We start from the raw sequence: 26,991 nt of genomic DNA on the forward strand, positions 1-26,991 counted from the left end.
CACGTTAGGGGTGCAGTGGGCGCTGGCTGGCTGGCTGGCCTGAAAATACATTCACCCCACCCACGCACGCACGCAGGCGTCCACGGCACCGCTCGCCGACGCGGCCGTCGCTGCACGGCGCACACATGAGATCGGGGGGATCGATTCGGCTCGGTTGTATCGGTGATCGGGCGGGCGAAGAAGGCGCCTCTTCCTCCAGGTCGTCTGCGTAGGTGAGGTGAGAAGAGAAACAAGAGGCCGCTGATGATGAATCGATTAGTACCATGTAGACTAATACGACGGCAGCCAGCTATTTTACGCCAGCATCGCCTCTTTCTCTGTACCTATGCGCAGAGCTGACGGCAGCCGTTTTTCTTTTTTCCTTGCCTCTTTCCTGCCGTTTCCTGAGACGCCTGCCCGCTCGCCCGCAGGTTCAAAGGCTCAGTCAGTCAGGTCCGTCCTCAGGTGTTCACTTTTTTACTTAGCGTACCAGTTTGGATGAAGACCCCGGCCGGCGCTTTTCCACGCAGCAGGACGCGCAACACGCGCCCAATTCGCGACACGCCGAACGAACGAACCCAGGCTGCCGCATCAGCGCATCGCAGCGCAGCGCAGCGCAGCGCCGTGCATGACATTTTTATCTAGTTTGCATGCCCGCCAAGCCGCTCCCAGCTCGGCCGCCTCGTCGTCTCGTCTCGTCTCCCCCTCCCCACTTGCATCTGGGGGCCACGTCCCTCGTGTTCCAGACTCTTCTCGCCGCCGAACGCTGCCCGGCACACCTAACCGCCCACCGCCCAGCCAGCCAGCGGGCGGCGGCGGCTCCGGTCCAGTTTGCTCGAGTGCCGGCCGGCCCGGCTTGCTTGCTTGCTTGCCTGGTTGTTTGTCTGCCTGACCGCTGGCCGCTGGCTGACGCATCGTTGATGGCGTTTTGCTCCGCGTACGTGCGTGCGTGCGTGCGTGCGGCCATGGCTGTTTCCCCAGCCTACGGAGCCCCATGTGCTGCCGTGGCGCGGTGATGCCAATGGCACGATTGCTTACTGATTGGCAGCATTTCTGAAGCACGTGAGAGAGCGAGCTTCGTCGATTGAGACTTGTGTATTTGCATCTGTATGTACGTATGTATTATGTGGCGCGTCCCGGCCCGCCTGCTTGTCGCCGCTTCGGCAGGCAGGCACCGAGGCGCGCGCGTATCTTGCTTGCTGCCGCCGTCGTCCGTCGTCCACTACCCACACCAAACTCAACTCGCACCGTACCGTCGCAGAGGCCACGGACCAAAAGAGGAAATGAACAGGGAGAGGGAGGATGAGACGCTGAAGGGTGGTTGCGGAGGAGAATGTTGAATCCAAACGACAAGCCAAGTGAGTAAGTACCTGACAAGGGGGGGATCTTGTTGCAGCCACCTTTGCGCGAGACGGGAGAGAATAGGCAGGGCTAAAGAGAACGGGAAAGGGAGATGAGAAAAGGAAAAGGCGACACCCGCTGCGTGTACACATTGCCGCATTACCCAAAGTTGTTGCCAAGTCAAGTGCGCGTAGAGCGCGTTCGGAAACGAAACAAGAAGAAAGAGGGGCTCGAGGCTGGGTCTGGGGAGCATTTAGACCCAGAGACGAGCGAGCGTGACCGACGCTAGAACGCTTGCTACGGAGAAGAAGAAGAAGAAGAGGTCGGCAAGCAAGCAAGCAAAGAGTAGGAAAAGAAGAAAAACACTTTGCTCATGTACAATACCTTCCGCGCCGCGCCAAGAGCCACAAAATGTCAAGAGACACATGATGGGGTGATGGACGCAGAGAGACAACAGACAGACAAACAGACCAACAACAGATAGAGATGTTTCGTGTACGCAAGGAGAAGAGAGAACAAAAACGGTTCGCCGGTCCTTTCCCGTTCCTCGTAACGCCGTGCAAATGCTGCAGTTTGACTGTCCTGAGCCCTGACAAATTGAAGAGATGGAAAAGGAGACTTGAAAGAGGAATGGAGGAGAAGGAGAAGAAAGTATTACCGGCACAGCGCCATTGTGTGCGTTACCTTGTTGCGGTGGAGTTGGCGGATGAGTGCATACGCCTCGTTGGATGAGGATGCGGGAGATGATTGGTAGCAGGCCTGGCCGTGATATTGCTCCTCGTTTATCCTGGGAAGCAGGTCCCTTGGAGTGCAAGATGGTGGACGCCGAGGACCACGCAGAGACGTCAGGGGCGTCAAATGATGTTGGCAATGCTGATGCGGTTGCTCCCGCTGGTGCTGCTGTTGCTACCCGCACTCGTCGCGCCGCTGCCGCCATTCGACGACCCAGCACTCCTCGGCGGCAAAGTCGCCGGCGGTCCACCCGTCGCAAAGCCAACCGACGGGGCGGGGGCCGCGGCGACGGGAGGAGGCGGAGGTGGAGGTGGGCCGCCGCCGCCGCCGAGCCCAACAACAGGCGGCTCCGCGTTGGTGATTTCCGGCGTCAATTGGATCCGCTTGCCGGCGTTGTGCGGCGACGGGCGATAGTATGGCGCCGGCGACATTTGTGCCTGTTGTTGTTGTTGCTGTTGCTGCTGCTGTTGCTGTTGCTGCTGCTCCTGCTGCCTCATGCGTTGGTCTTCGAGCAGGTTCTTGACTTGCCGCTCGACGCGCGACCAGCCGCCCCACTCGGTGGTTTCTTGGTCGGTGAGCAGGAAGCTCAGACGAGGCACCGACTGCTGCTGCTGTTGGTCCGCGTCTTCCATTATCCGGTCCGGCTGCTCTCTTCCTGCCTCGTTGGCGTCGCGCGCAGATGACCCTGTTTGTGTCGTTCCCGGCGACGTGTTGCTATTGCTGTTGTTGAGTTTGACGCCCCCGGGCTCCGCGCCTCCCCAGACCCACGCGTGTTCGGTGCTCTGGAGGTCTCCAGACACGTACGCCAGCATTTCCTCGTCCAGCTCGAGGAGGGAGTGGTTGACGTTGCCCGACGAGACTCGTTCCGTCAGCCGGTCGAGGAAGAAGGCCAGGTTGCGGCCGCAGGCGATGTTGACCTTCCGCGCCTTGCCAATCGTGGCCGAGGCCCGCACCAGCGTCAGCGCCGACACGTAGTCGCCTCGAAAGCAGAGGATCAACGTGCACCTCCACAGGTGAGTGCAGAGCATGTGTTTGGTCCCGCAGACGAGGCGCGCCTGCCATGTGCTGCCACGCAACGCTTGATCGTCCGGGACCTCGGCCAAAGAATGCGGCGAAACCATGCAGCGCGCCAGGTACCGAGCAGTAACTTGGGCAACTTCGAGGCAACGATTCAACGCATCGACGCGTTCCCGGTGGTGGCACCTGTAGTTCAAGTTGTGTCTGAAGAGATGGAATCGCGCTACCTGGAGAAGCAGAACGGGTCCGATGTCTAGTGGGTCAATGTATGCTTCCGAGTTGGCTTGCATTTCCTCTGGAAACGAAGAATTAACAGCCCGAAAGTAGTCATCGTATGTTTGCAAGGCGCTGCGTGACACGCAAGATTCCTTGATGGTCTTTTGCAGTTGAGACAGAAACCGCACCACCGTTATGACGCCCTGGAGAGTCTTTCTGAGATGGACATGCGGACTTGACAAGACGCCGTGAGGCGCCATGTACTGGTCTTCGACGGGACTCGGGTACGGAACTTCGCAGTCTTCGTCGTGTACGAGTAATGGTTTTGAGGCTTCAAGGGCACAGCACCTAGATAAAAGTCAGCCAAAGGTCCCGACACAGAGCACCCTTTCGTACCTATCCCAAGTATAAGTTGTCCACCAGATGCGTCGGCGGATCTCCATCTCGAGCGGTGAAAGCATTTCGCCTTCGTCTCCCCCTTCTTTGTGGAGGCCAAGGTCTTGACAAATACGCACAGCACTGCCCAACCATATCCATCCCGCTGATCGAAGATTCATCTCGCTGAGGTAGTGACTGATGAGCAAAGTCGTGCAGGCGTGGTCGATGGTCGTGTCATCAGACCATGTGTTTATGGCGAGAGCTGCCAAGTCGATGAACTGCTTCCCTTCGACCTCTGCTCTTGGCTGGTCCGGGCCTGCATCTAAACATTGGAGCGTGCCGCAAGCCAAGACGGCAAAAAATAGAGAAACCCATATCTGGGGCACGCCTTCAAAGGTGCCAGCCTTGTACACATTTTCAACTTGGGCTTCAAAGGTCGGCCAATGTAACAAGGGGCCATAAAAGTGGAAAGACGCATAGTAGCGAGCCAAGATCGTGTCTGTGGTCTGCTTGGGAGGAAGCAACGCGCCAGACGAGGGATAGAGGGACGGAGACATGGCAGGTCGAACTGGTGGAGGTGCTTTGAAGATGCCGCGGCCGTAAATGCGTATGTTTTTGCGAACGTGGTGAAAGTTTGTAATCTGAGGCGGGCTTTGCCTTTGAAGTGAGCTGGGCACAATGTCGGGGAGGTTTAATGCCGGCATGTCAGGCTCTTGTTTGCGAACATCCATGGCTCCTCCGTGTGAGAGCATCGACTTGAGCTGAGCTATTTGTTGCTTTGCGTCAACCAGCTGGTTTTGCAGATCCTGAACTTGTTTTATTGAGCTCATCCTACGGTTGGTCTCCTTTGTGAACTGGCACTTGACGTTTCTGCTGGAACACTCGGAGCAACTCGAAGTCTCAGTCGCGTCACACTTCACCTTTCGTTCTCGGCAGGCATCGCAGCTAGGGTCCTTTCGTCGTTGGCGATACGCCCGTTTCTGTGCCGACAGGCTCGACGCCGAGAGATGTGACGATATGCCAGGGGCAGCCATTGGAGTGTCATTCCCCTGATCGTGGAGGCTTCCAGGGAGACTACCAGCGGCGGTGCTGGGGGAGGTCGACGAGGCTCCGTATGTGGAGTATGGGTAGGCGTTGGCGTTGAAGCTTCTTGGAGACTGTGCTATTGTCTGCTGGGGGATCGACGGCATTTGCAAGACGTGGGGACGTGGTGTTGAGGAGGAGGATGAGGCTAGGCCGAACAGACTTGTGGCAGGAGGGATTCCAGATTGAGGCGAGGCGTTGGAGGATGATTCGTGACTGGAGGTGGTGTGAGGCCGCTGTGAAGATCGCGAATAGGGGTTCGAGTTGGGGCCGGGAATGTCCATCTTGCGGTCAGACATGTGGCAATGGCTGTCCTATACCAAATAATAATGGTGTGGCTCGCTGATGGGTGGGGGGGTGCGGGTGGTGGGAAAAAAGAGGCTTTCAGGCACTCGGCAACAACCGAGAGGGCTCCAGTCGCGAGACTTGAGCGAGTCAATCCTCGGGAGCTTCCTGAAAGGAGAAATTCGATGGACGGCCCCTGGTCAGCACTGATACATTTGTGCAGTTGGCTGGCAGGAGAGTCAATCAGCGTAAAGGCCAGTGGTGAAGTGACAAGAATAGCCTGGCCAACGCCCCGCGGCACGCACGATATGGCTGTGCTTTGGGGGGCACGGCTGTGGGATTGTACGACGCGGACGAGAGGAAGCCGATTTGTTCGGAACAAGAATATTACCACGGGCTGATGCCGCAGGGAGGTCCAGCTGGCTGCAGGCAAACAGCGAGTTCTCGAGTAAGCAGCAAACAGCAGCAGGAGGAAGGGAGCGAGCGAGTGTGTATGCGTGTGTGTGTGTGTGTGTGTGTGTGTGTCTGTGGGACGGCGGAAAGATGGAATGGCGAGAGAATTGTCGAGCGTAGGTTACGCGTGATCAATGACAAGTTGTGTGTGTGTGTGTGTGTGTGTGTGTGTGTGTGTGTGTGTGTGGCGGGGAGACAGACATGGACGAAAGGTTCCTACCTATCACGAGTGCATGAGACCCTGGTGACCTAGATCGCAACAGGCCAGGCGAGGTTCCTCGAGCCAAGCGGACGATCAACGAGCTCCAGAGCGGTTGCCTCGTTGTCAAAATCCCGGAGCGGAACAAAGAAGAAACAAATCCGAGCGCTGGGGCATGTGCGCCTGCACACGATCTTAGCGACTGCAAGTGATCCACAGGGCGAGAAAATTCTCACCCTGGGCGTTGGACCAGGCTGATGGAGGCGACGATGGACGGTGCGTACAGTAAGCAGAGCAGCGGCAGCAGCAGAGGAGACGAGAGTCGGGGTCGGGGTGGCAGATCTATTTTGGAGGTCAACACATGGGGACAGCAGATGCGGATTGCGGCGGAGGGCCCACGGACGCCACAGCCAGCGCATCGCCGGACTCACCAGTCATAATTCAACGGTGCTAAGTAGAAGGGAAGGTAGGACAGCAGGTCGTATGCCGTGGAAGCCCAATGATTCTCGCAAGTGGAGCGAGCTCGGGAGCGGCGCGCAGAGGGCATGCGGTGCATGGCACGGCTGGGGCTGGGGCAGAGCAGAGCAGAGCAGAGCAGGGCAGGGTTAGGGATGGACGGGTGAAGAGATGAGGTCCAGAGCGTCGTCGACGAGAGGTGGAGCAGTCGAGGCGGCGCGGAGGGCTCCATTTGGGAAAAAGGGTAGGGTAAGTAGGTTAGCTTGCGGCAGCGTGGGCCCGTCCCTGTCCCGCGGCCGAGGAGCGCGAGAACCTTGAAGAGCAGCGTGCAGGGTTTGGACGACGGGGGTGTGGTGGCATGAGGGCAGACAGGGTCGAGTCGGGGAGTCGGGGAGTCGGTCGAGTCGGTCGAGGGTGTCGAGGCGAAGCAGGAGTGGAGGAGAGGAGAGGTTGGAGGTTGTTGGGATGAAGAGGACGAGAGCGAGGTGACGATGGTGATGGGCCTGGTCATGGTGGTGAGGTGGTTGTGGTCGTGGTCGTGGTCGTGGTCGTGGTCGTGGTCGTGGTGTGGTGTGGTGTGGCGCAGAAGAGGGCACCGAGACCTCACGGCCACGTTTTTGCCACGAGATGCCTGCCCTGGAGCCGGCGCATCGGGTGAGCCACTGCCCGCTGCTTCGCTACCCGGCGGTGGTTCACTTCCGTTCGCTCTCTCCACCGCTAGTTACTCCCGTCGTCGACATTCGAGGATTCGACGTCGTCGGCACACTATCCGGATCCCGTTAAGCATCAACCCTCTGCCCAATGCCGCGTCTCCGGGGCTCCCAGTCGGTCCGCCGTCCGGCCATGTCGGCAATCGTCTTCCTCTCCTCGCCCCAAACTGCCGTCGTCGAAGCCAAATTGCCAGCCTGGGCCACCAATTCCAGGAAACACCACCGTTAAACTTTCAACTCCCGACTGAATACGCGACGCGCTGCCCTGCCCTGTCTGTGTCTAGGCCCAGCAGCCGAGTCAGCTCCTTTAGTCTTTCGTTGAACCACTTCCTCTCCGCCCTCACCCTCGGTCGACGAGCGGCAAACGGCCGCCGAAACATGCAGCAGAATAAAATAGGGCTGTTTCACTTGTACTGTACTAGTTGCAAGAACAAACATGCTGCCAATCCCAACGTCCCCGGCATCCCTACATCGGACTTGGCCTAGCACCGGACCGTTGCCCCTTATCTTCACGTGGCCTGCCATGGCCCGCGACCTGGACTGAAGCCAACAAATCGACTTCGCCTGCTCGGATCCGGCCGACGACATCTCTCAACCCCAGTCACGATGCCCTCTCGCCGCATTTGCCATTACTAAATCCTCTGCTGCATGTCTACCGCTGCGGCTCGTGCTGTACGCCCTGCGAACCGACCCTCTCCACCCGTGGGCGCTGCCGGCCGATTTGCGGGCGCCTGAGATATGGCTTTTTTCACCTCGAGTGCACGTCTTGAAGAAACCATCTCTTGCCTTGCAAAGCGCTTCGCTCAAAGTTAGCCATTGCATCATTCTTTGCATCTGCTTCGTTGCCTGTCCTTCCTTTCCGAGTCTCTTGCAGTCTCGTCTCGTAGCGTTCTCGTCATGTGCAAATCATCCGTCCACGCCTTTCTCCAGGCACTTCCCAAATGCGAGCAGCACATTCACCTCGAGGGAGCCCTGCACCCCAAGGTGCTCTTTTCGCTGGCTCAACGAAACAACATTACATTGCCCAAGGATGACCCAGCTTTTGGCTCGCCAGAAGCTCTCCTGGCGCGCTACCAACGGTAAGGCTTGCCCGCTGGCCATGCCATGCTTTCCGTCTCGTCTTTCAGCAACCTTTTCCTGCATACGGCAATCCCAACCGCAACGCTAACCCGATTCTGCAACAGATTCACGTCCCTGGACGACTTCCTCCACTACTACTACCTGGGCATGAGCGTGCTCATCAGCGCCGCCGACTTTGAATCCTTGGCCTTTGACTACTTTCAGCACGCCCACCGCGATGGCGTGCAGCATGCCGAGGTTTTCTTCGACCCGCAAGCCCACACCTCTCGGGGCATTGACCTCTCCGTCGTCCTCCAAGGCTTCAACGCGGCAAGAGACCGCGCCCATCGCGAACTCGGCATCTCCACGGAGCTCATCGCCTGCTTCCTGCGGCACCTGCCCCCAGCCGACTGCCTGGCATCGTTCGAGCACGAGCACCTCCAAGCCTCGTTCAGCAGCGGGCAAATCGCGGCCATCGGCCTCGACTCGTCCGAGAAGGACTTTCCGCCCCAGCTCTTCGAAGAGCTCTTCTACCGCGCCGGCAAGCTGGGCCTGAAGCGCACGGCGCACGCGGGCGAGGAGGGCCCCGCCGACTTCATCAAAGACTCGCTGGACCTGCTGGGCACGACGCGCATCGACCACGGACGGCGGCTCCCCGAAGACCCGGCGCTGCTGCAGCGCATCGTCGACCAAAAGGTGCTGCTGACCCTGTGCCCGCTGAGCAACGTGGTGCTGCGCGGCGTCGAGCGCGTGTCGCAGCTGCCGATCCGCCACTTCATCGACGCCGGCGTGCGCTTTTCCATCAACTCGGACGACCCGGCCTACTTTGGCGGCTACATCCTCGACAACTACTGCGCGGTGCAGGAGGCGTTTGGCCTCGGCGCCAAGGACTGGGACTGGATCTGCAGGGGCGCCATCGAGGGTAGCTGGTGTCGTCAGGAGAGGAAGGACGAGCTGCTGCGCGCCCTCGATGCCGTCATGGCTGAGTGGGAGGGCAAGGACTTGGTGCTTTCGAATTCGAATGGCGTCGCCAATGGCACCACCAACGGCGTCAATGGCCACTGATCGCGACAGTATTCCACCTACACTTTGGGATTGGAGTGTCTCATAGAGAACAAGACGAAGAAAAGATACCACGCATGAAAAAAGTAGGGAGTGTGTACTTTCGCCAGCTTCAACGCGGCGATTATGACAAGGACACTTGGCAAACAAAGAGGACCCGAAAAGACAGTTTGGAGTCTCACAATGATTTCATTCACGCTTTCATCAGGCGCAGGAAGGCGGGCGGGCCGTTCTGACTGCGACATCTCTTCAACACGTCAAGCGAGGGGGAAGAAAATAAAGCATCCAACGAGATCAACAAGAAGACCTCAAACTTCCATGACCACACCACACCACACCACTCCTCTTCCCTTTCGCACAAAAACATACAACCATTCTAGCATCTCACATACATGTATGTAATTTTATTCACTTTATTTGTCCTCATTCGACGCAATTTCAAGTGGCCTGCAAGCTTATCATATGCGCACCGGCCCAGCTGAGCTAGCTCTCTCGCAACACCTACCGCATTCAGTCGAGCCTTTTTGCTAGCCCGTGACCTTGTTTGAGTTAGTGCCGATGCTTTGGATGATTTGGAACCTCGAAGCCTGGTTGAACAGGCGATTTTGTATTTTATGATCTTGGGCCAAGACTGTACGGTCTGACGGGGCAGGGGGGCGGTTGATGTTGGTAGGGGGTCGTTGGTGCTCTGGAATAAGGAGGGGATCTGTATGAGCGTTTGACTGTTGAATTTGTGTGTGGTTAATTGATTGCGCCACGGGACTCTTTCACCAAGACTGAACGTGTGAGGAGTGTCTGCTTGAACAATTCGCACTTGCATTTCCCCCTCATGCCTATGTAGGCGCTGCCTCCCAGTCTGCGTGTTGGTCCTCTCTACCAATTGCCACGACTACCGCTTGGTGTTATGAGACCGATGTACAGCGTCAGATCTACTAGGTGCGTTATAGTCGACCACCATACCGCACTCACACCACCTCCCCCCTCTTCTCCCCCTCCGGCACACTCAACCCATGACACCCAGCATAATCACTCGCAGCACACGGCGCCCACCCCGCCAACACCTCCCCCCTAACCTCCTCCGCCAGCCGCCACACCTCGACCTTAATGGGCCGACACGTCTCGCGCATCTTCCGCGCCGGCTCCTCCTCCTCCTCTGCCTCGTCGCCCTCCTTGACGCCCACCCACCCCCACTCGCTCAAGTCGCCGCCCGGACACGTGCTCAGCGCGCACAGCAGATCCTGCTCGGCGAAGAACTCGATGTAGTCGGCCGGCCCGGCTGGTGACGCTTCCATGTAGTAGCGCCCGTGCTCGTCGAGCCCCGTCACTTGGAAGACGTTGAGCACGTCGTGGATGTCGGATTCGCGCAGGCCGTGGGGGAGCACGGCGCGCACGAGGTTGGAGTGGCAGTGGTAGTCGTAGGTGCGGTTGGTGAGGAGCTTGTTGACTATGTGGTGGGTTAGTTGGGGGGCTTTTCCTTGCTCTTGTTTTGTGAGGTTCGCTGGAGGTTGGAGGGTGGAGGGCACTGTTGTGCTGTTTGTGAAGCATTCCCTCATCACCACCACTCCTCTCCCCCTCTTCCCCTCCAAAGAATAGATAGCTTCGACCTCTACCTCACCCCTTGCCACAACACCCTCAAACAAACCAAAGGAAAAACTCACCATACGGATCACACCTCGTCCCCAACAAATCATGACACCTCCCACCAACCACACTCCTTCCATCGCCCGCCCCCCACTCCGCCCTCCTCGTCCCCTCTCTCCCCAACGTATCCGCCACAATCCCACAAAGCGGCCGCATGTACGGCAAGCAACTCCACAGCCGATCGCCCGTCGACACATGGCTCGCATGCAGCTGGCGCGTTCGCGACGCCCAGAAGCGCTCGCGCGGGTTGGCCGCGCTCCACACGTTGAGGTCGCCGACCTGCGGGCCGGCGGGCGTCGAGAGCCGGAAGATGCTGCCGGCGGGCACGCGCCAGGCGTGGCCGCTGCGCGGCGGGATGGTGTGGGCGTGCAGCGGGATGCGGGAGGGCGGGGACGTGGCGGTGGCGGCGATGCGCGCGTAGAGTGCTGTGGGTGGGTGCAGCGGGGAGGAGGAGGAGGTTGCGAGGTACGCGGGTGGAGGGGGCTGCGGTGGTGGTGGGGAGGTGGTGGTGCTGCTGTCGGCCATTTTGCTCATGTTGACCCCAACTCTTTCATACACGATGGTCTCCTTGGCTTGGTCGTCGACGTTCGTTCCTGAAGCGGTGCTAACGAACGCAGTCGATTCGACGTCGTCGTTGTTGAATTCTTATACCACACGTCGGGTCTGATGTTGCATTGCCGAAGCTCTTTTCGGCCGTTTATCGTCACAGGCCGAACTGTGTCAAGCTGGCTGACAGGTGTGGTTTATGCAATTGGTGATAGCGCAGATGGGTGTTGATGAGGTAGGTGGTCTTGCGCAAGACAACCAACCAATTGAGATGTGTCGTTGATCGGCTTCCCCGAAACGATCAGTGCTAAACTGCGTTGGGGGTGCACCGAGGCCATTTTGATCTGGGAGGCGGGAATTTCATGGCAAAGCTTGACTACATGTACCAGGTGACGTTGGATGCAGACGTTTCTTTTCTGTGTATGGCACTAGTTGAAAGATTGAATGGTCTAACCCAAATCTTGGTCACTGGCCCTGCTTCCCAGTCAATGCTTCAAGGACATTGTCAAAAGAACACGGACAGGCAGCGTCAAGACCCTGACAGCTAAATGGATAAGGAGCATGCCGATCTCGTAGAAAAATGTGATTTCTCTCATCTCTTTTGGAAGCTTCCTCGCCATGTCCCGCATCAAAAATTCCATTGAAAGTGTACTGGTTCACGATATTTCTGCTACTCAAAACCGACTGTGCTTTTCAAATGGTCATCAGCTACATTCGTTCAATGATAACTTCCGGAGAGCATTCAACGTTCCGGCAAGCTGCGGCCAGCAAAACCCCGCGTACCAAAATCCGCCCTCTGCCAGCTTCGAGAAACAACGCCTCGTCCTCACAGCGACGCTCTCGCCAACATTTTCCCGCCATCCAAAACAAGCGTATCACCGTTGACATGTCCCGCAGCCCTCGAGCACAAATACACAACCGCAGCCGCAAAGTCCTCGGGGACACCCAACCTGCCATTGGGATTAGCCTTCTCGAGGCTCTCGGGGCCACCGATGGCCGCAATGAGTCCGTTGGCCATCTTCGTCGGGAAGAAGCCCGGCGCGATGCCGTTGACGAGGATGCCGCGCGGGCCCAGCTCGATGGCCAGGTTGCGCGCCAGGTGCAGCACCGCGGCCTTGGAGATGGAGTAGCCCGGCGTCGCGTTGGCGTTGTTGGTCGTCCCGATGCCGATGCCTGCGACCGAGCCGGTCACGATGACGCGCGAGGGGTCGTTTTTGCTGCTGCCGGCTTCGAGGAGCGGGGTGAATCTGATCATGGCCGTCAGCTATCTTGCAACGCTTCCTGCCGTCTGTGTCTTTCTTTGTATGACGCCTCGAGGTATATGGGCCGGGCCGCACGAACTTTTGTATCGTGAAGAAGACGCTCTTGACGTTGAGGTCCATCACCTTGGTGAAGGCGTCTTCCGGATGCGTGTCAAACGGGCTGCCCCAAGTCGCACCCGCATTGGCCAGCAATATGTCCACCTTGTCCGTGTGCTTCTTGACCTCGGCCACCAGCCGCTCTATCTCGGACACCTTGGAGCTGTCGGCGGGGATGCTGATGGCTTGGGCGCCCGGCGCCTTGTTGGGGAGCGCGTTGAGCGCCGCGCATGCCTCTTCGCAGGCCTTTGCTTTGCGCGATGTGATGAAGACTTTGGAGGCGCCGGCTTGGAGGAGGCTTGGGTCGCGGTGTTAGCGTTGATTGAAAGACGTGTCGAGACGGTTGGTGGTGTGGAGCGCACCCTGATGCAGCATTCAGTCCCAGACCGCGTGAGCCGCCTGTGACGACTGCAACTTTGCCATCGAGGCGGAAGATGTTTTGAAAGTCCTTGAGTTGGACGTCGGCTTGGGCAGAGGCCATGATGGAATATGTGAACTCGGTCTTTTGTAAAAAGGTCGGAGGTTGTGCAAATCTTCGTAAAAGTCGTTATGCGAAAGGAACGATCTAAAGGCTCAGAAAATGACGTCTCTAGTATATATCAAAAGATGGATGGCGCAGCAAACGGTCCCGAGGAAGTGAGCAACCACCTTGGTACCCCACAGCCAGCGGCACAGCGGCCGAATCGGAGGAGGGGTCCATGCGTGCCTCGGTTCCGCCAGTCTGCCCTGATCAGTTGCGTTAGCACCATTGCACAGGCCAAGAATCGCCGACTAATCATCTCGACCATCCCAAACAGACACGGACAAGACGGACGAGGCGGTGTGGTAAGGAGGCTGGTGGTGGGAATCGAGTCGCAACTTTTTGTACATCCAGAATAGACTATTTACAACGCCCCCAATGCCGGATTTTGGTCCGAACCCCGCGATTTGATTCAAACAAGACAATTTCTTTTTGGACCCAGATATGCCGAAAGAAAGCAGAAAAAATTGACGCTTATAGGGGAATATCGAGCTCAATCGCCATTGACCTGCTTTTCTAAATTCGCAACAACGGAGGTGGTGGCATCGGAATTGCTAGCCGGCTGTCCGTTGACCTTGCCGTTCAAAGACGAGAAGTCCGGAGAGAGGGTCGCTCCTGCTGAGGAGCGTTTTTCGAATGGAAGAGGTGTCCCTGGCCGGGATGAGAGGAACTGTTTTTGACTTGTTAGCGTCATCTAGTACTTGGATTCTACCTGGACATACGGACGAGGCGGCAGACAGCAGAGCGATCAAAGAGGCCTGGACGACATCTTCGTGGATACCAACACCCCACACCTTCTGGTTGGTACCAGGTGCAACCAATTGGATATAACTGGCGGCACGCTGGCGACCCTCCTTGTTCTTGCCCTCGCCGATGGCGTGCTCCTGGTACTCCACGACGTCAAGGTCGATGCCCAGGGACTTGAGAGCATTGGCGAGAGACGAGATGGCGCCGTTGCCAACACCCTGGATCCTGTGCTGCTGGCCGTCAATCTCAATGATACCCGAGAAGTTTCTCCTGAGGCTCTTGCTGCTGACAGCCTTGCCGGCCTCTTGGGGCATGGGGGAGCCGGAACGGTCCGTGACAATGTCATAGTCAATCAGGGCAAACCTGGGGTTCTTTTCGAGGTGGTAGGCGTCCTTGAAAAGCTTGCAGATCTCGCCGGGGAGGAGCTCGCGGCCAAGGTTGTCCGTCTCGTTTTGGATAATCTTGGAAAAGGCGACTTGGAGGCCGCGGGGCAAGTCGAGGCCCAGCTCGCGCAGAATGATCCACGCAACACCTCCCTTACCAGACTGGGAGTTGACGCGGATGATGGCCTCGTAGGTCCTGCCAATATCTTGAGGGTCCAGGGGAAGATAAGGAACTTGCCAGTGGCTGTTGTCGTCCGCGCCCTCGACGATGCGCTTCTGGAAGCCCTTCTTGATGGCGTCTTGGTGCGAGCCGCTAAAGGCACAGACGACCAGCTTGCCTCCGTAGGGGGCTCTGTCGTGGACAGGAATCTTGTTGCTCCTCTCGACAACGTCGATGATGCCGGGGAGGTCGGAAAAGTCGACGTTGGGGTGAACGCCCTGGGTGTAGAGGTTCAATCCGAGCGTGACGAGGTCCACGTTGCCGGTTCTCTCGCCATTGCCAAACAAGGTGCCCTCTACTCTGTCGGCACCCGCCATCTGCGCCAGCTCAGCCGCAGCGACTGCGCAGCCACGGTCGTTGTGGGGGTGGAGAGAAACGCAGACCTTCTCCCTCTCGGAAATGTTGCGGCAAAAGTACTCAATCTGGTCTGCGTAGACATTGGGAGTAGCCATTTCAACCGTGGCCGGCAGGTTGAAAATAATGGGGTTCTCGGCGGAGGGCTCCCAGGCGGCCTTGACGGCCTCGCAGACCTCGAGAGCAAAATCGGGGTTGGAGTCGGAAAAGGTCTCGGGCGAAAACTCGTAGGTCCATTCGGTGCCAGCCGTCGACGGGTCGTCCTTGGTGATGGAGCGAGCGTACTTGGTGCACTCTACAGCCAAAGCCTTGGTCTGTGCATTGTCCATGTTGAAGACGATCTGCTGGAAGCAAGGGCTCGTAGCGAGGTAAAGGTGGAGGATGGCCTTCCTGGCACCCTTGAGGGAGTCGACGGTGCGGCGGATGAATTCCTTGCGGCAAGGAGACAGGACCTGGATCCAGACGTCGTCGGGGCAGGCACCGGGGGTGTTGATGAGCTTTTGCGTAAAGTCGAAGTCGGTCTGCGAGGCCGAAGGGAAGGACACCTCGATTTCCTTGTAACCAAGCTTGACGAGCATTTCAAAGTAGCGCCACTTTTGCTCGCCGTCCTAAGAAGCACGGTCAGGAGTGCGCGATTGAGGGCGCATTTTGGAGCGACTCACCATGGGATCCACAAGACTCTGGTTGCCATCGCGCAGGTCGGTCGACAACCAGCGCGGAGGCTTGTTGAGGGTCTTGTTCGGCCATTGGCGGTCGGGGAGGTTGAGAGGCTTGAAAGCCTTGTATTTGGTCGAAGGGTCCTTGAGCATAGGCATTTTGGCGGTTGTGGGGTGAGGGTTGTGGCGGAGGGAAGATATTTAAGAGGCACAGCTTCAAAAGTTTCGTTTTATTGAGTCACCGCCGAACCTGCTGCCGGCCCGCCCTACGCCCTACATGAATGCTCCTCGCGCTGCTGGTTGGAAGTGGAGCCCGCGAACGCAGGAAATGCACAGTGCGGTCGTTCATTGGCTCACTTGTCGAAATCAATTGGCCTTCCAGCCCCGTGTCCGTCGCATTCTTTCAGCATTTCGTGTCGGTCGACTGATGAAGTCAATCGACACGCGCGGGCGTTTCCCTGCCCCACTCGCCTGCCGACCCCGCGCCCCAGCTGCGTGGCCCTCCGATATCGCTCCCTCGTCTTGACAATATCAACATGTTTAATAGTCAGACTCGACTCCCATAGGCTCTCGAGTCCACTATGATCAAGTCGTCTCGTAAATCGTCCATTTGTGGTCGCTACAAAACCGCAGTCCTGCCCTGTCCATACCCAGATATTTGATGCTGCTTATCCAACGCCATAACCACCCCCAGCGCCTCTACAGCTTGCTCTCCACAGGCTGCTTTAGACGAACCACTCCCTAGATCCAGGTCAGCCCCTGCCGATACCTCCTCGTTGTCAAAACTCACCTCTTGTACGCAAGTCGCAATCAGCTTGCCGTCCCGGGTAAACATCCTCTGGAATACCAGTCCACGGCCGTCACCAGCCCAAGGGCTCTCCATTTCGGTAAACATCCACTCGTCGGCCCGGAAATCCCTAGGGTTGTGGAAGTAGATTGTGTGGTCCAGGCTAACCATCATTCCAATTTCCGGCTTGTCTTTTGCTTCTGTCAGAGACTTGCCCTCTTTCAATTTCTGGATTACGCGGTCGTTCATACCCGGAAGTTGGCGCAGTTTCTCCTCGTCCTCGTTGAGCAGCCGCTTGAGCACGTCCTCGTCCAAGGTGGGTTTCCCCTCGCGCTTCGAACTATATCTCCAAAGCTTGTGGACCCGGGCTACCGTGCCTATGAAATAACTGTCCGACATGTATGCGAGGGCGCACAAATGCGGTTGGTGGCCAGCAGACGGGGAGATCTTGCCTCGCGCCTTGATCCATTGCCTGGTCTTTTTGGTATGCGGGTGAGGCGAGTCATCTAGGCCAGAGGTTAAAACTGCGACCCCTCGTCGCGTTTGACTGAATGGGAAGACGCACTGTTCAGAATGTCTATCCGCTGGCTTTGGAACGGTCCGGCGATTCCCTGCGGAAATCGCAGATCCTCCTCGTTGTCCTTTGGCGGAGGCACCTGGGGCATTTCTGCCGCGTGTTCCACCCTCTTCTTGCCTCCACTGTCGACGCGCACAAAGCTCAGCGTGGTGGTGAAGATGGCCCTGCCGCGCTGCCTTGCTTGGACAGTTCGCGTCGCGTACGACCTTCCTTCTCGGACATCTGGTGGGGTTTAAGCAACGAAGCGACTTTCAGCAGGAGCCTGACGTACGCTCGACGTGGTAGATGACGGGAATCTCCGAATCACCCGCCAGGACAAAGTAGCAGTGCATCGAGTGCACGGTGAAGCTGTCAGGGACGGTCCGTTGAGCAGCGCTCAGACACTGGGCAATAATGGCGCCTCCGAACACGCCTCTTGCGCCGGGGGGATGCCATAGTGGCTGGGTATTGGTATACAGATCCGGATCGATATCTCTCAGTTGGGTCAGGTCGAGCATCTGCTCGATGGCAGATGTGGACGCATCGATGGGCGGAGGGCGGATGAGGGTCGACATTGCTGTTGGTGTTGGTGGTTTGCAGGAGCAAGAGCGATGATATTAAAGCGCCACGGGATACGGCCGAAGTCGTCGAGACATTGTTGCAGTGACCACGGCCACGGACGTCAAGGTGGTTGTTCGGTGGTTGCGCGCCGTATCGTGGGATTGCCGAGCCGAGGCACAGGATGGACCGTCACTGGAGGCTGCGTAAGGCAAGGCTGGGCAGCGCGGCGAGCGTCTGTGGGCGCGCTCTTGGTCTCGAGGTCAGGGCAGGGCCGACGCTGACGCTGACGCTGACGCTGACGCAGCATCACGTGCAGAGATGGAGCTTGGGAGCGGAGAGTACATGTATGTATGTATGTAGGTACATAGGTACTGTAGTCGAGGCAAGGTACATGTAGCAAAGTGGTTAGGTTCGCAGGTCGACGGGAAGCTGCAACAAAACAAAGAGCCTCACCCGAGCCGCCTCACCAGGCCCGCATAGACGACGCGAAGAGGTCAAGTCGTCCGGACGGATTGGATGCTGCGTGTGCACGTCGTGTAGAGCTATTTGTAGAAAAGCCGGACCCCTGGTCTCCACTCGCTGTTCGTCCTCATCGCCTCGCCCACCGCATCCCATTCCTCTCGCTCGCTCGCTCGCTCGCTCTCACGACAAGTCCACTGCCACTGCCACTGCCACTGCGCCTTTGACGTGTGCCACTACATACCGTACACATCCATCGCCACTCCCGGCGTTGGCCTCGCCGCATTCTGTCCTGACCGACGCCTCCAGCCTGGCTTGCGTCCCCAAATGCATGTCATCGTCGCCCGTACCCCCTCCTCGACGTCTCCATCCTACTGCCACTGAATCAACCCAACGCCATCCTGTACATGTAGCCTGTCGGCTGCATTTGCGCACCCGATGCCACCATGGCCGACCACACTCCTCCTGAACTCCATGCCCAGCTTTCGGAGCTCGACCGCGAACTAGAGGTACGCCTGCACTTCCGCCACGCGACGCCCGTTGCAGACCGCTGACCCAGCCGTGCAGGAGGGCGACATTACTCGCAAAGGGTACGCACAACGTGGACGACAACAACGTCAAGGTTAAGGTTGTGGTCGCTAACCGTTTGGAATGCGCAAAGGTACGAGAAGCGGCGAACTCTGATCCTGAGCCAGTTTTTTGGTCCTGCGCAGGGGGACGACTCTCGGCGCGACACGCGCACATTCTCCATCCAGTCCGGCGCGCCCTCGATCGATCCGTCCCGCACCTTTTCCCTCGTCAACGATGGTTCCTCCCGTACCCAATCCTTTGCTGGATACCACCAAGCGACGCCAAGCATCCATTTGCCCCCCAGCGACATGCAGCGAGCTCAATCGCCCCCCTATCCTTCGAGCAATAATGGCGAATGGCACTCCCGCGCGTCCTTCTCCGGTAGCTCCATGCCTCCCCCCACACCAGTCGGCCGCTTCCAAGAGAGGGAGCTTGGTGTCCGCAACCCCACTCAGCAGCGCCACTCCTCATACGGCAGCGAGCCCTACTCGCCTCGACCGACGACCCCAGACATGTATAGCGGATCGCAATCTAGGCAGAGCACCATTCTCAACTCCGACTTCGCCTTCAACCCCGCCAACCAGCCACAGTATACGGAGCAGTCGCCCGGTGGAACCAGCCGCCTGAGCACCATGCTCGACTCGCACCAAGGATACTTTTCAGACTTTGCGGGCCAACAGACTCCTGACCAACGAGATAGCTATGGAGGTCCGAATCGCTATTCGTCCGGCGACGCCTTTTCCCCGACGGCCGCCATCCCCCCGCCCATGCTTGGCCAGCACGAGCTCCCTCCGCCTAGCGTCGTTGAATGCCAGATGCCTCTGGAGCCGCGCGAAGTTCCTTTTGCCGTATACGACCCTCACAATGGCAATGTGCCCATGTCCAAGTTTGACAATATCGGGGCCGTGTTGCGACACCGAGGTCGCGTGAACGGGAGACAAGCTGCCTTTTGGGTGTTGGATTCCAAGGGAAAGGAAACAGTCTCGATAACGTGGGAGAAGCTATGCAGCAAGGCGGAAAAGGTCGCCCAAGTCATACGAGACAAGAGCAACTTATATCGGGGAGACCGGGTCGCGCTCGTCTACCGAGACAGCGAAGTCATTGATTTTGCGATTGCGCTACTTGGCTGCTTCATCGCCGGGGTCGTAGCTGTGCCCATCAACAGTGTCGAAGACTACAACAGGCTGAGCCTTTTGCTCACGACAACGCAAGCGCACTTGGCATTGACGACGGACAACAACCTCAAGGCCTTCCAGCGAGACATCAGCAACTCGCGGCAGAAATGGCCGACTGGCGTCGAATGGTGGAAGACGAATGAGTTTGGGAGCTATCACCCGAAGAAGAAGGAAGATGTCGCCCCACTTCAAGTTCCGGACCTGGCCTACATTGAATTCTCCAGAGCTCCGACTGGAGACTTGCGCGGCGTGGTGCTCAGTCACCGGACGATAATGCACCAGATGGCTTGTGTCAGTGCCATCATCATGTCCATCAACACAAGCGAAAGCAACGACACTTTTGACCCCCATTTGCGCGACAAGAATGGAAACCTCATTGCGCCAGTCCAAAGAAATTCCAATGGGGAAGTCATTCTCAGTTACTTGGACCCTCGCTCAGGCCCTGGCATGATTCTAGGCGTTCTCTATGCCGTTTATGGTGGACACACCACGGTTTGGATGGAGCCAAAGACTGTCGAAACCCCAGGTCTCTACGCTCATCTCATTTCCAAATACAGGACCACGATCATGGTCGCCGACTACCCAGGGCTGAAACGTGCCGTATACAACTACCAACAAGATCCCATGGCCACAAGAAATTTCAAGAAAAACACTGAGCCCAACTTTGCTTCTGTTAAAATTTGTCTAATTGATACCCTGACGATTGACTGCGAGTTTCACGAAGTTTTGGCAGACAGGTGGCTGCGACCAATGAGAAATCCAAGAGCGCGCGAATTGGTGGCGCCGATGCTCTGCTTACCGGAGCACGGCGGCATGATCATATCTGTGCGCGATTGGCTCGGTGGTGAGGAGCGCATGGGTTGCCCTCTCAGCATGGAGAACCCCGACCAGGACTCTGAGGATGGAAAGGCAGAAGGGACGCCCGTTACCAACGGCTATAGCAGTCTGATTGGTGGCGGTCCAACCAAGAAGTCGTCTCACAAGCAGAGAAGCAGAACCGAGCTTAGCGAAGCTTTGCTTGACAAGGAGGCCTTGAAAACGAACGAGGTCATCGTCGTGGCCATGGGAGAGGAAGCCAAGCGGCGAGCAAACGAGCCGGGTACTGTCAAAGTCGGAGCTTTTGGCTACCCCATACCTGACGCGACACTTGCGCTGGTTGATCCTGAGACAAATCTTTTATGCTCGCCCTTCCAAATTGGAGAAATTTGGGTTGACTCTCCATCTTTGTCTGGCGGATTCTGGGCTTTGCCAAAGCACACAGAGACCATTTTCCATGCTCGCCCCTACCGCTTCATGGAGGGCAACCCAACCCCTGTCCTTGTGGAACCCGAGTTCCTTCGCACTGGCTTGCTTGGTTGCATCATCGAAGGCAAGATTTTCGTTCTTGGCCTCTACGAAGATCGCATAAGGCAAAGGGTCGAGTGGGTCGAGCATGGCGTGCAAGAGGCTGAGCATCGATACTTCTTTGTGCAACATCTTGTGGTCAGCATCATGAAGACGGTGCCCAAAATCTACGATTGGTAAGTCAACCAGGGGTCCGAGATGACATTGCTGACCTCGGCCTAGTTCTGCTTTTGATACCCACGTAAACAACGAGTACCTTCCCATTGTTTTGATTGAAACCCAAGCCGCTTCGACCGCCCCAACCACTACCGGTGGGCCACCAAGGCAACTCGACATTCCCTTTCTCGACTCGCTTTCAGAACGTGTGATGGATGTTTTATACCAAGAACACCATCTCCGCGTCTACTGTGTCATGATCACAGCGCCAAATACGCTTCCTAGGGTGGTGAAGAATGGCCGCAGAGAAATTGGAAACATGCTTTGCCGCAAATCATTCGACAACGGAGAACTGCCATGCGTTCACGTCAAATTCGGCGTTGAAAGAGCAGTTCAAAACCTCCCCGTTGGAGACGATCCTGCCGGTGGAATATGGTCTCCTAACGCAACCTCGGCAAGACAGGACATTCTAATGATGCAGGGTAGCGACAAGCAATACTCTGGAGTGGACTACCGCGAGGTTGTTATTGACGACAGGACGTCTACCCCTTTGAACCAATTCAGCAACATCCACGACCTCATGCAGTGGCGTGTATCAAGGCAAGCCGAAGAATTGGCCATCTGCACCATCGACGGCAGAGGGAAAGAAGGAAAGGGCATCAACTGGCGCAAATTTGACCAAAAGGTCGCGGGCGTCGCCATGTACATGAGGAACAAGGTCAAAGCTGTAGCAGGCGACCACCTCATTCTCATGTACACCCACTCCGAAGACTTTGTCTACGCCATCCACGCCTGTCTTGTACTCGGCCTTGTCGCCATCCCCATGCCGATTCTTGACCAGAATCGGCTGGGTGAAGACGCCCCTGCTCTGCTTCACATGGTGGCCGATTTCAGGATCAAAGCCATCGTGGTCAACAACGAAGTCGATCACGTCTTGAAGCAAAAGGCAGTATCCCAGCACCTGAAGCAGACTGCTGGAGCTCTCAAGGTCCACATGCCGAATGTGTACAACACTTCGAAGCCGCCAAAGCAGTCATCTGGCTGCAGAGAGCTGGGCCTTACCATCCGCCCTACTTGGGTCCAATCTGGCTATCCTGTTCTCATCTGGACTTACTGGACTCCTGATCAAAGGAGAATCGCTGTGCAGCTGGGCCATGATTCCCTTATGGCTCTCTGCAAAGTCCAAAAGGAAACATGCCAAATGACGAGCACAAGACCTGTGCTTGGTTGTGTCAGAAGCACCATTGGCCTTGGCTTCCTCCACACCTGCCTCATGGGCATTTATCTGGCGACTCCAACCTACCTGGTCTCTCCTGTCGATTTTGCGCAAAACCCCAACATACTTTTCCAGACACTGTCAAGATACAAGATTAAGGATACGTATGCCACAAGCCAGATGCTCGATTTCGCCATGGCCCACAACGCAGGCAAAACGTCTGCTCTTCACGAATTGAAGAATTTGATGATATCGACGGACGGACGACCACGAGTCGATGTTTGTAAGTTGGGACTTCTGCAACGGTTGATTCACGCGCTAATATCCTGAAGACCAAAAGGTCCGCGTCCACTTTGCCGGAGCCGGTTTGGAGCGTACCGCCATCAACACCATTTACTCGCACGTTCTGAACCCAATGGTGGCCTCCCGGTCCTACATGTGTATCGAGCCGGTCGAACTTTGGCTTGACATGCGAGCGTTGCGCCGCGGCTTGATCATGCCCGTCGACCCGGACACGGAGCCATTCAGTTTGCTGGTTCAAGACTCCGGGATGGTCCCTGTCAGCACCCAAATATCAATTGTCAACCCCGAGACCAACCGCCTCTGCCTTAATGGGGAGTACGGTGAGATATGGGTGCAGTCCGAGGCAAACGCCCACAGCTTTTACGGCACAAAGGACATGTTTGACGCTGAACGCTTCAATGGCAGGACCGTTGACGGGGATCCAAACGTAAGGTACATGCGAACTGGCGACCTGGGATTCCTGCACAACGTTGCTAGGCCCATTGGCCCTGGCGGCACCATGGTTGACATGCAATGCTTGTTTGTCTTGGGAAGCATCGGTGAGACTTTCGAGGTTAACGGTCTGAGTCATTTCCCCATGGACATTGAGTACTCCGTGGAACGGTGTCACCGCAACATCGTACCTGGAGGATGGTAAGTCGCCAATATCTCCCTCCAGACATCATGCTAATGTTCAAAAGCGCCGTGTTCCAAGCTGGTGGTCTCGTCGTTATCCTCGTAGAGATTTTCCGCAAGAACTTCTTGGCAAGTATCGTCCCGGTGATAGTCAATGCCGTGCTCAATGAGCATCACTTGGTCACAGACATTGTTGCATTCGTCGGAAAGGGTGACTTTCCACGCAGCAGGCTGGGAGAAAAGCAAAGGGGCAAGATCTTGGCCAGCTGGGTGACGCGAAAGATGCGCACCATTGCACAGTTTGGCATTAGAGATCCTGATGGTGGCGGGTCAGAGCTCACCGAGGTCGCAGAAGAGGCTGCACAGGCTCATCGTCACAGCAGCATGATGGGCACTCCTGGGGCCGCTAGTCTCAAGGGACCAAGCAGTCTCCGAAAGGTAACGAGTGCCGCTGCCTTCCCCGACCCCAACGCTCTGGCTCCAGTACCACCCAACCAACTTGGAACTCTGCCAGTAAGCCACCAACACCCACAGCATCTGCCTTCGTCTCAACATAGCAATCAGAGCTTCGGGATGCCTCACCTCCCGCCTGGCATTGCAGAGATGCCGCAGCACGAGCAACTCGCCGAGATCCCTGCCGGCGGCGAGCCCGTCTTCAACAGCGAAGACATTGCCACCCCCACGGCGGAGCAACAACGCTCCATGTCGTCTGTTTATACCCAAGTGCACAGCCTGGGCCCAGGAGTGCAGGAATACAGCCCCGTCGAAATGGCGGGCGTCTTTGGCAGCAGCGGCGGCAACTCGAGCGAAGCCAGCCGCCGCCAGAGCCTTGTCCCCGAAAACCAATCGCCAAACCCACACCAGCAACAAGCGAGCCACCACCACCACGCCCATCCCCTCGGCAGCGTCCAAGAACACGACGACGTCGGCACCGGCGGCAGCAGAGTCGCCGGCGCCCCGCCTCAACCCAGCTACTCGAGCAAACCGTTCATGATGGATGACGACGACGACGAGGCGACGCGCCCCCGCACGCCTGACATTGGCATCGTCAGCGGCAATTTGGGGACGTCGGGCTTGCGCATCGCCAACCGTGTCAGCGTTGAGAGCGGCGAGTGGCCTCAGGAGGCCCTCATGCACATGTCGTTGCAGAGTCCGCCGCGGTGATAGGGAAGGAAGCTGTCTTTGAACGCCGTGGATCGCGGAAGGAATGGAATGCGGAAGAGGTAGAATATACGAGCAAGAAAGGAAGCGGTTGAGCGAGCGAGCGAGCGAGCGCGTTGGATGAATGGATTTATATGGAGTGGAATTTTCCTTATTGTGTTTGGATGGTGAACGGGTGGTGGTAGTTGACTGCATGATTGACTGATTGGCCTGGTGCGGGCCCAGTCGTCTGTTGTCGTGCTTGCCGTGCGCTAGATAGCGAGCGATGACGTTGTTGATGATGTCGAAGCAGACAGGAGGAGACCTTGACAACGGAATGGAGCGTCCAGCGAGCGAGTAAGCGAGCGTGTACACATGGGAAATGCCGAATGAATGGTCGTGGATGGATGCATGGATGGATGGACTGAGTGAGACTCTGTCCTGAATAATGCTCCTGGGTACCTACCTCCTATACCTTACTGTAACACGGGTAGCTCACATGCTTCCTTCGGTTCCATTCATTGCTTACCACAGTCGACGCGTGCTCGGTCTTGCCCCCAGCTTCGTGCTTGGTGTGTGCCACGGCTTTTGCTCCCAAGCTACGGAGGGATGGCTGCCGAAGCGTCATGAGCTTGACTCCGCCGAGGTTGACTGCGACTGGGATGGAGCAGGCACGCGAGAAATTCGGGGGGGGGGGGGGGGGGGGGGGGGGGGGGGGGGATCCAACCAGCCAGAAACTTCACTGCAAAAAGAAGCAATTCGTCTTTGGTCAAAGATGGATTGGTGGTGTTTAATCTGCGTGAATGAATGGGCTCAGTCCAGTTCCTGCTGCCCCCTATCCTAACCAACCCTACACTGACTACCTGGCTGCTCCCGCGTCCTTTCTTCCTCCTTTCCCTCCGCTCTTCTCTTCAACCCTTTCTTGGGTAATGATGAATCTGCCCGTATGTAGGGGAAGTGGTGTGTAGTAATGTACATGCAATGCCGCGAGCCGCCGACTTTTCGAAGAAGGAGAGTGATATGCTGTCGAACTTGGTTTGTCCGATCCAGATGAATGCGGTGGTAATGAGCCGTTGGTTCATAAACAACGGTTCTCCGTGCCTGCGTTCCCGCCTGACCGAATCTAATCCGTGTAGTGAGCGAAAGGGAGTGAGTATCCAGACAAAACAAGACTCCCTGGGTGAGCAGCACAGACTCAAATACCACACGGCAGCGGATCTGTCCCGCTCAGCGCAGCCACCAGAAATCTTCAGCAGGAACGCTACTTCGTCGACGCAGAGGGCGACGAGGCCGAAGGCGACGAAGCACCACCCCAGACCGAACCCGTCTGGACAATCTTGCGCACGCGCTTAGCGGCCTGATTCAGACGCTTCGTCGCTTCGTTGGCACGCTGCTTCTCGGCGTTCAATTCCTTCTCGACCATCTGCAGGCTGGGCATGGGTCCCGCGTAGGCTGGCGAGGAGGCGGCGGCGGCGGCGGCAGTGGCCGACAGCGACGGAGACACCGCACTCGCGCCGCCGGCAGCGTTGCGGCCCTTGCCGACTGCGACGCCCACGCCGGCGGTGCCGTGGTTGTAGTTGGTGCCGCTTCCGTTGCCAAAGTCGATGCCGAGCAGCAGACCGGCGTTGTCGGTCAAGGAGATGCCGTTGAGCGTTACGTAGGGGAACGAAGGGAGGCCAGCTGCGGCGCCACGTGGAGAAGAGGCCAGACGTGCGGCCGCATGTTGCTTTTGCGTCTCGACGGCGTGGCGGGCCTTCTTGACCGGCAGAGCGTCATCCGCAATTGACGACGTTGAAGAGTCGGCCGGGTCGCTGGGCACGATGAACTCGTCGTTGTAGTTGGCGGCTTCGTCAAGGGCCAGCTGGGCCGCGCTGCTGTCGGCAACGCCGGCGGCAGACGCGGCAGCAGAGGAGCCAGGTCTTTGCTGGCGACGAGAGAGATACTGTCGCTCGAGAACATCCTGGACGCAGAGGTCGCGCATTATGGCCTCGATATCAAAGACGGGTTCTTTGGTGGGCGTCCACTTGTTGGGCGGCTCTGCAGAACGGAGACGCGATTCGACTTGAAGGTACCGGTCTTCTTCAGACTTGCTCAGGCAGCGGAGAATACGGCCGGAGCCAGAAATGAGGACGCGACTGCTTAGTCGACCGTCCTCTCCGCCCAGGCGCTGTGCCTCGCTGTTTTCGAAAATGGCTCGGACACCTTCGTCTGTAAGCTCGTATCCCCGGCCACGATTGGGCGCATCCTGAATCGTGATGTGGCGTTCGTTGGGACCTTGGGGGAAGCTTTTGAACATGTTTTCAATTTGCTCATGCGTGATCTCGCCAGTAGAGAGCAATTTGGCAACGATTTGGGATGCTGTCAGCGGCTGAGGGGCCCTTTTCTCCTCCACTTCTTCCTTGGGAATTTCAACGTCTTGACTGACTGTTTCCACAACAGTGCTTTGCTCTGCCTCTTCTGGAGCAGGCGTACCGATGGGAGTGTCCGTCGGTGTGGACATTGTTGTTTTCGCGGACTTTTTCTTCTCCTTTTTCTCTTTTCTCTTCCTTGTTTGAATGCCTTCTTGGATGATGGGCTCCTCGCTTGGGGCTCGAGATTCCTTGGTTAGACCGATTTCCTGCTCGGCCATCTGCTTGGCCTTTTCTTGCCTTTCCTTCTTTGCCTGGCTCTTGGTCTTTGTGCGGGCAGGAGCAGATCCAACGCGTCCACCGGGA

The 26,991-nt window shown here is 57.4% G+C and overlaps 10 protein-coding genes across 10 annotated transcripts; 3 read left to right on the forward strand and 7 right to left on the reverse strand.

Moving 5' to 3' along the window:
• Positions 1-877: 877 nt before the first annotated feature.
• On the reverse strand, positions 878-1,862 carry J3D65DRAFT_629378 (uncharacterized protein). Its single transcript, XM_066800738.1, has one exon. The coding sequence runs from the start codon at positions 1,470-1,472 to the stop codon at positions 1,014-1,016; it is 459 nt and encodes a 152-aa protein (XP_066653632.1). The 5' UTR covers positions 1,473-1,862; the 3' UTR covers positions 878-1,013.
• On the reverse strand, positions 1,824-5,166 carry J3D65DRAFT_428463 (fungal-specific transcription factor domain-containing protein). The gene is made up of 2 exons (XM_066796167.1): positions 3,682-5,166; positions 1,824-3,633 (listed from the first exon to the last, which is right to left on the reverse strand). The coding sequence occupies exons 1-2, from the start codon at positions 5,043-5,045 to the stop codon at positions 2,175-2,177; spliced, it is 2,823 nt and encodes a 940-aa protein (XP_066653633.1). The 5' UTR covers positions 5,046-5,166; the 3' UTR covers positions 1,824-2,174.
• A 1,200-nt stretch (positions 5,167-6,366) lies between these two features.
• J3D65DRAFT_428278 (uncharacterized protein) lies at positions 6,367-7,541 on the forward strand. The gene has a single exon (XM_066796166.1). It carries the CDS (start codon positions 6,631-6,633, stop codon positions 7,333-7,335), a length of 705 nt encoding a protein of 234 aa, XP_066653634.1. The 5' UTR covers positions 6,367-6,630; the 3' UTR covers positions 7,336-7,541.
• J3D65DRAFT_428235 (uncharacterized protein) lies at positions 7,542-9,068 on the forward strand. The gene is made up of 2 exons (XM_066796165.1): positions 7,542-7,928; positions 8,034-9,068. The coding sequence occupies exons 1-2, from the start codon at positions 7,747-7,749 to the stop codon at positions 8,971-8,973; spliced, it is 1,122 nt and encodes a 373-aa protein (XP_066653635.1). The 5' UTR covers positions 7,542-7,746; the 3' UTR covers positions 8,974-9,068.
• A 676-nt stretch (positions 9,069-9,744) lies between these two features.
• Positions 9,745-11,443, reverse strand: J3D65DRAFT_591636 (uncharacterized protein). Its single transcript, XM_066797801.1, has 2 exons — positions 10,629-11,443; positions 9,745-10,414 (listed from the first exon to the last, which is right to left on the reverse strand). The coding sequence occupies exons 1-2, from the start codon at positions 11,143-11,145 to the stop codon at positions 9,936-9,938; spliced, it is 996 nt and encodes a 331-aa protein (XP_066653636.1). The 5' UTR covers positions 11,146-11,443; the 3' UTR covers positions 9,745-9,935.
• Positions 11,444-11,677: 234 nt separating this feature from the next.
• Positions 11,678-13,143, reverse strand: J3D65DRAFT_629392 (gluconate 5-dehydrogenase). Its single transcript, XM_066800739.1, has 3 exons — positions 12,878-13,143; positions 12,499-12,813; positions 11,678-12,404 (listed from the first exon to the last, which is right to left on the reverse strand). Exons 1-3 carry the CDS (start codon positions 12,994-12,996, stop codon positions 11,984-11,986), a joined length of 855 nt encoding a protein of 284 aa, XP_066653637.1. The 5' UTR covers positions 12,997-13,143; the 3' UTR covers positions 11,678-11,983.
• A 119-nt stretch (positions 13,144-13,262) lies between these two features.
• On the reverse strand, positions 13,263-15,824 carry J3D65DRAFT_428529 (uncharacterized protein). The gene is made up of 3 exons (XM_066796168.1): positions 15,402-15,824; positions 13,758-15,347; positions 13,263-13,705 (listed from the first exon to the last, which is right to left on the reverse strand). The coding sequence occupies exons 1-3, from the start codon at positions 15,552-15,554 to the stop codon at positions 13,529-13,531; spliced, it is 1,920 nt and encodes a 639-aa protein (XP_066653638.1). The 5' UTR covers positions 15,555-15,824; the 3' UTR covers positions 13,263-13,528.
• A 270-nt stretch (positions 15,825-16,094) lies between these two features.
• Positions 16,095-17,313, reverse strand: J3D65DRAFT_646649 (thioesterase-like superfamily-domain-containing protein; the record flags this gene model as incomplete). The annotated part of the gene is made up of 4 exons (XM_066802289.1): positions 16,095-16,136; positions 16,186-16,688; positions 16,748-16,981; positions 17,031-17,313. 4 exons carry the CDS (start codon positions 17,311-17,313, stop codon positions 16,095-16,097), a joined length of 1,062 nt encoding a protein of 353 aa, XP_066653639.1.
• An 891-nt stretch (positions 17,314-18,204) lies between these two features.
• J3D65DRAFT_604347 (uncharacterized protein) lies at positions 18,205-24,301 on the forward strand (the record flags this gene model as incomplete). Its single annotated transcript, XM_066798263.1, has 7 exons — positions 18,205-18,267; positions 18,318-18,419; positions 18,454-21,023; positions 21,070-22,502; positions 22,552-23,155; positions 23,203-23,650; positions 23,672-24,301. 7 exons carry the CDS (start codon positions 18,205-18,207, stop codon positions 24,299-24,301), a joined length of 5,850 nt encoding a protein of 1,949 aa, XP_066653640.1.
• A 1,237-nt stretch (positions 24,302-25,538) lies between these two features.
• Positions 25,539-26,777, reverse strand: J3D65DRAFT_604348 (uncharacterized protein; the record flags this gene model as incomplete). Its single annotated transcript, XM_066798264.1, has 1 exon — positions 25,539-26,777. The coding sequence occupies one exon, from the start codon at positions 26,775-26,777 to the stop codon at positions 25,539-25,541; it is 1,239 nt and encodes a 412-aa protein (XP_066653641.1).
• Between the last annotated feature and the right edge of the window lie 214 nt (positions 26,778-26,991).

The sequence above is a fragment of the Phyllosticta citribraziliensis genome (assembly GCF_038025025.1).
Source record: "Phyllosticta citribraziliensis strain CPC 17464 chromosome Unknown J3D65scaffold_8, whole genome shotgun sequence".
In the NCBI taxonomy this organism is placed as follows: domain Eukaryota; kingdom Fungi; phylum Ascomycota; class Dothideomycetes; order Botryosphaeriales; family Phyllostictaceae; genus Phyllosticta; species Phyllosticta citribraziliensis.

Excerpts from the sequence above, each read along its gene's own strand:
- J3D65DRAFT_591636 (XM_066797801.1), bottom strand. The coding sequence starts at position 11,145 with ATGAGCAAAATGGCCGACAGCAGCACCACCACCTCCCCACCACCACCG. Across the intron at positions 10,415-10,628 it reads GACGAGGTGTGATCCGTATG|TCAACAAGCTCCTCACCAAC; the intron begins GTGAGTTTTTCC and ends CCCACCACATAG.
- J3D65DRAFT_428463 (XM_066796167.1), bottom strand. The coding sequence starts at position 5,045 with ATGTCTGACCGCAAGATGGACATTCCCGGCCCCAACTCGAACCCCTAT. Across the intron at positions 3,634-3,681 it reads ACAACTTATACTTGGGATAG|GTGCTGTGCCCTTGAAGCCT; the intron begins GTACGAAAGGGT and ends ACTTTTATCTAG.
- J3D65DRAFT_629378 (XM_066800738.1), bottom strand. The coding sequence starts at position 1,472 with ATGTGTACACGCAGCGGGTGTCGCCTTTTCCTTTTCTCATCTCCCTTT.
- J3D65DRAFT_428235 (XM_066796165.1), top strand. The coding sequence starts at position 7,747 with ATGTGCAAATCATCCGTCCACGCCTTTCTCCAGGCACTTCCCAAATGC. Across the intron at positions 7,929-8,033 it reads CTCCTGGCGCGCTACCAACG|ATTCACGTCCCTGGACGACT; the intron begins GTAAGGCTTGCC and ends ATTCTGCAACAG.
- J3D65DRAFT_629392 (XM_066800739.1), bottom strand. The coding sequence starts at position 12,996 with ATGGCCTCTGCCCAAGCCGACGTCCAACTCAAGGACTTTCAAAACATC. Across the intron at positions 12,814-12,877 it reads GGACTGAATGCTGCATCAGG|CCTCCTCCAAGCCGGCGCCT; the intron begins GTGCGCTCCACA and ends CCGCGACCCAAG. Across the intron at positions 12,405-12,498 it reads GTCTTCTTCACGATACAAAA|ATTCACCCCGCTCCTCGAAG; the intron begins GTTCGTGCGGCC and ends GGCCATGATCAG.
- J3D65DRAFT_428529 (XM_066796168.1), bottom strand. The coding sequence starts at position 15,554 with ATGCCTATGCTCAAGGACCCTTCGACCAAATACAAGGCTTTCAAGCCT. Across the intron at positions 15,348-15,401 it reads AGAGTCTTGTGGATCCCATG|GACGGCGAGCAAAAGTGGCG; the intron begins GTGAGTCGCTCC and ends CGTGCTTCTTAG. Across the intron at positions 13,706-13,757 it reads TGCTGTCTGCCGCCTCGTCC|TTCCTCTCATCCCGGCCAGG; the intron begins GTATGTCCAGGT and ends AGTCAAAAACAG.
- J3D65DRAFT_428278 (XM_066796166.1), top strand. The coding sequence starts at position 6,631 with ATGGTGATGGGCCTGGTCATGGTGGTGAGGTGGTTGTGGTCGTGGTCG.